Genomic DNA, 5,335 nt, shown 5'->3' with positions numbered 1-5,335 from the left:
CACGAAGGTCAACATTAAGGGCAAAATCATTAGGGTCAAATTTTGATCAAAATGTTCAAATTTGGATTTGTATGCATTTTCTATAAAGCAATATTAACCCAAAAAGGTGCTCTACCCTTTAGACCCCGTTACTATGTGCACTAGGCGTCGCCCCCGGACCCAAACAGTGTACTTTGAATCTTGAATAAACTCAAGTGATCACTCTGCACCATCCTTGCTTAATATTCATCAATATTGCATTGGTCAACAAATTAATATCTTTACAATTAAATAATATTAGTAATACAAATCACCAACAAAAACTACATCTCTTCGCTTCCTTCCAATCAATACATCAATGGTCTCATCAAATACAACTAAATCATATCTCCCTACAAATAATTTTTCTATATCTAATCAATAAAACTTACATGATCTTATACAAAGTACACAAACACATTCAATCCTATATTTCAATATAATTCAACATAAACACCCCCAAAACATTTAGCTCTTTCCTTAAACACACTAAATAAACAAACAAATCGTCTATAAAAATGTTATCATGTATCCTCTCATCATCAATTCATCATGCACCCAAACATTTCGCCCACCCAAAAACTTTAGAAACCTTTTTTGGTAACGAGTAATCATCAAGACAAGATGGATCTACAGACAAATCCTCAACAACACTCCAAAGGTACACACCGCGTTCTTCTTGACTACATGATACAGTGTTGTCAAGTACTATCGCCACCAAGAATGTCACCACCATGTTCATTGATAAAAGCGCATTCATTACGAAATCAATCTGACAATGACATGAAGAAAGATGTCAAATCTTCAAAATTGGAGACATGGGTTTTACACAAGGGTAAAAAAGTAAATTACTTGTTCATTTCCAGAGCGAATCGGCCCATCAGATGCTGCTGAATAAGGAATTAAGTATCCAGGTAGAATGAAAGCCGTTTCTTGATAATAATCTTGAAAATACGCAGGTATAGAGAATCCCAAAAACAATGATACACCAACTATCATAATGTTCCGGAAGCTTCTAGTGTGAGTATATCTCAATGTTGAAATTCCCAATGCTGTAATTAGGGCCCACACAAAGCACAAAAGTGAAGCTGCCATTGCTTGTGGTATAGATGCAAGAATTGCTCCCACTTTACCTGAAATAATCAGATTCTGTTGTTTGTATTTGTTGATATGAAAGATTACGAGGAAAAGGGTATAATAGTAAATTAGTAATTATTAATTAATACCTACAAAAGAGAAGATGATTAAGATAACTGCACCTAGCTCCACGGATCTTCTAGAAGCTACGTTTGTGATATTAATGGTGTGTGTGTTTTCGGTCAAAGTTGTTGACCCTCCCCCAGTTCCCCATATCCCAGCTAATATACTACAAAACCCTTCCATTCCAATTCCTCTACTTACAATCCCACGTGTAGGAGGTTTTGAATTCACACGTGTTGATGTTGAGTAATATGTTCCCACCGAGTCAACAGATGCCAACAAGGACACAATAATCATGATAATGGAGGTTTTAAAATTAAATATAGGGATACCCCATTGTAAAGGGTAAGGTACCCTAACCCAATCAGCAGTTTTCCATGCATTCGATGCATCAGTTCTACAATGTCTCATTGTATATGCATGTTTAATGCAAGAATCATTTAACATATTTGAGTTTGGAATGTCGGAGATACATCCTTTGTAGTTGTATGCTCCTCCAGCTGTCAAGAAAAACGCGTACACCCATACGATTCCTATGCTCAAAGGAACCTATATTTTTTAAAATTAAATAATTATGATGGAAGTATTTATAATTTATAAATTTATAAATTTATAAATTAGAAATAAGAAAAAGTAACATACAGAGTATATTTGAAATACTCGATGTCCTAGGATAGATACTCCACGAAGGTGCTACACAAACGAAACAATGTTACGAATATATGAAAAAAATTAACGATTAAATGTGACACTCACCAGAGAAAAAATAAGCACTAATAGTATTTGAGGAAGACTGATCTCGATGCAACTACCAGCTTGAGGGAAACCATAGCTGAAAAATGCCAACCCTATGGAAGCAATAGTAGGTGCAACCACAACCGGATTTATCAATCTGTAACAGAATATTTCATTTAGGTTTTATTTTGTTTCCAATTTTTTTCACTATTATTGTATGAATATATTTGTAGGAGTTACCTTAGGAACAAGGACATTAAACCGCTGAATCCCAATAAGCATTGAAAGATCGAACTGACAATTATAGCGCCTTGTAGTTCCCTCATTATATGTCTAAATTTCTGAATGTAACGATTTATATATTTGTAATTAGGGAAGGTGATATGAGATAAAAGAGATATTTGAGATTTTAGAAAAGGTTACATTTTGGGTAAGATTTCGGTATTCATGAGAATTACTGATGACTAAAGCTGGAGCCAAAAAGACGAATGAACTCCCTTGAACCAGTGGGAGTCGTGTCCCAAAGTATGAGTGTAATATTGTTGTTAAACCCGAAACCAGCATTATTGTGGAAATCACTGTGGATGTATCCTTCTGTTAAGAAATTATGTCAAAATGGTGGATTGTGAATTCGCCATTGGTTTAATAAGTGAAAAGTGAAGAAGTTACAAAGGAAGAATGGCTGACATCGGTTCCACCCATGGATGGGACAATGATCAAGGGGATGAAAATTAGTGAACCAGCGAGTGAAAGATAGTGCTGCATACCATAATAGATGAGGGATGCTGCGATTCAGAGAGAGAATTGAATGATTGGTTGTTCATGAAGTAAAATATAGATAAACTACTTGTGAAAGATGATGGAGAAAACAAACCAAAACCAGGGTTGTCTCTAATTCCATACTTCATCTCTGGTTGATTCCATTCCGATTCTCCTTTACCTCCGGGATATGCTATATCAATGGATTCGTGTCTACCAACATATTCATCGTCTATCTTATTATGCTCACCGTTATTCCAATTTGCAGAAGCTTCACTGTTTCCTCTTTCATTTTCCCCCCTTTCTGGTAAAATGGGATCGGCTTCACTATTGTTTCTATTCCTGTTTGAATCCGGTTCGATTTCGAAGCTTCTGTTCCTAGTTGTTGCCTGAACAGGATCGCTTTCAATCTTCGGAGACATTGAACCTCCGCCGCTCTCTCCACGAAACCCATCTCTGTTCGTACTACTCCTACCTCTCGAAGTCCCAACTTCGCCGGAAAAAATAGAAACAAAGCCGGTTCTCTTGGCCCAAGATCTCAAATCTCTCGCATTGTGGTCTCCTTGTGTTACAAATGGCTCGATTTTCGAACCCAATTTTTTACCCTTTTGTTTATCTGCTTTATTAGTCGATTCTGAGTTCGACCCACGTTCCATTTCAGCTTTGCTTTACAGTTTCGATGTTTAAAAAGGTGAAATCAAAACAGAAAAAACAATTAATCAATCGCCCACTTCCGGAAATTTCACTAGGAAGGGACGCCGTCGTTCTTTGGGTTGTTGTTTTGGGATTACAGGTCGGTAGTTGCCATCACTCACACTCAGAACTCAGAAGGGGAGCCATCAGGTGAGTAATTTACCAGAATGCCCCTTAGAATTTGAGTCTAGGGAAAACAGTTGCCCGTTGGGAAAAAGATGAAAAAGAGTGAAGGTGAGAAGAAAATGGGGTCAAAACGGAAATGGCCAAATGGGTGTCACCGTCGATGTCAACTGGGTTTCCTTCGATTTCAAGTTTCTCGGCTTTACTTTACACCACTTTTTCTTCCAAAAGTTATGGCCAATCACCATTGGCCAAATTTACCATCATTAACAAAAGTTTTATTTAAGTATCTTGTCATTAATTTTAGGAAATTTGAGTAATCTAAAGTAATCTAACCTTATAAATGTTTTTTTTATAAAAATAATTAATTTTATATTTTGTTGTAAAAATAACACGATGTATAAAAAAAAACGTTTTGTAATAAAACTTCGAAATGGTACTTCGGAATACCGGATACCGGAGTGGCATTCTGGAGCATATTTTTTTATTTTTTTATGTATCTTTATTTATGTGTTATTTTGTTTTTCTTTTGTGTATTTCGGAGTTTGTATTTTTTTTTATGAACAATTTAAGATTGTTATTTCTTATGGGGAAATTAAAGTTTGTGCATTCATTTTTGTGTTTATATAGGGTTTTTGAAAAATAAATGTTTGTATTGCAAAAAATAACAAGCAAAAGTAATAATTACATAAACTTAAATATGTTTTAAATAGTACTACAATGTTCAAATGGACTCCTGCTTTTTCTTCATATCACATACAATATTAGCTTGCAAAATGAGATGCCCCAAGTTTTGGTTGAACACTCTATCTTCAAATATTTCTCAACGAGCAACATCTCTAGAAACAAACATAAAAACACTTCACAATCCTTTTTACCATCAGACTATTGTGATATGATTGTGCCCTTTACAAGGGTGATTTTGAAAGTCTCAAAGAGGGTTACATTAGTGGGTTTGGTACCCTAATAGTGTTGGGTTTTTATTCAAAAATAGTTTCAAAAAACTCAAGATTTAGCAAACGGGAGACTTAGAAATTTGAACAAACATAAACAAGTTTATACGCACCAAAGATCATCTTGCAAGAAATAGAAAAAAAAAAAAACAGTCATAAAAGGTATAAGAAAATAACAACTTTTGTAGTTCTTTGGTTCCTCAAAGGGATGCTTGGAGGTTGTAGAAGAATGTTGATAAAATCCTTCCTTAGATGGACACCAACAAGAATGCAACATGATGTAAGATACTAGTCTTGTGAAGAACTCTTAAGCTTGAAAATAAAAACCAAGTTCTATCTTCAAGAGAGCAAATGCATGTAACCAAAAACTCTACCATATTTATAAGAGATGAATGAGAGAGTGGGAGGAAGGAGGATATCATTTCTTCTAACGATAATGAAAGCCTCGTGCAAGTCTTAAAGCTAATTCTATTAACCATAGGATCTTAGCACTTTTGATCTACCTGTTTGATTAAAGTGTCTAAGGTTCTAACTAAATTGGTATAATATTGATGAATAAGAGTAAACTCTTTTTTGGATTGCCCTCATAACCAAGAAATTACTTAGATTGATTTTAGAGAGAGATATATAATTTGTTAATATATTATGTGACTAATATATCAATTAGAAATAGTTATAATTAATTTAGAGTTAATCATGATTAATTTGGAATCAATTTTAGGTTAATTAGAATTAATTAAAAGTTGAAAGACTATAGTTGTAATTGTTCAAAAGTTGAGCAGAGGATAGGTTCTAGAACCCTCCTACTAGGGACGGTTTTGAGGCTCTTTAGGAGCCTTCTGGAAGCCTTCATG

At 34.7% G+C, this 5,335-nt stretch overlaps 1 protein-coding gene across 3 annotated transcripts; it reads right to left on the bottom strand.

Annotated features, from left to right (window-relative positions):
- Positions 1 to 289: 289 nt before the first annotated feature.
- On the bottom strand, positions 290 to 3,696 carry LOC145015882 (Xanthine/uracil permease family protein). Of its 3 annotated transcripts, none has more exons than XM_078974354.1 (9): positions 2,828 to 3,690; positions 2,623 to 2,738; positions 2,377 to 2,547; positions 2,194 to 2,294; positions 1,975 to 2,110; positions 1,861 to 1,911; positions 1,245 to 1,767; positions 871 to 1,151; positions 290 to 790 (listed from the first exon to the last, which is right to left on the bottom strand). In XM_078974354.1, exons 1-9 carry the CDS (start codon positions 3,366 to 3,368, stop codon positions 569 to 571), a joined length of 2,142 nt encoding a protein of 713 aa, XP_078830480.1. In that variant the 5' UTR covers positions 3,369 to 3,690; the 3' UTR covers positions 290 to 568. The 3 variants fall into 3 exon arrangements, with proteins under 3 accessions (XP_078830480.1, XP_078830481.1, XP_078830482.1); XM_078974355.1 differs by having other exon boundaries at positions 2,641 to 2,738; positions 2,828 to 3,689; XM_078974356.1 differs by lacking the exon at positions 290 to 790 and having other exon boundaries at positions 935 to 1,151; positions 1,249 to 1,767; positions 2,828 to 3,696.
- Between the last annotated feature and the right edge of the window lie 1,639 nt (positions 3,697 to 5,335).

Source organism: Lactuca saligna, chromosome 9 (assembly GCF_052625555.1).
Source record: "Lactuca saligna cultivar CGN05327 chromosome 9, ASM5262555v1, whole genome shotgun sequence".
NCBI lineage: Eukaryota > Viridiplantae > Streptophyta > Magnoliopsida > Asterales > Asteraceae > Lactuca > Lactuca saligna.
Note: the sequence above shows the minus strand (reverse complement) of the source record. Positions and strands in the feature narration are given on the sequence as shown.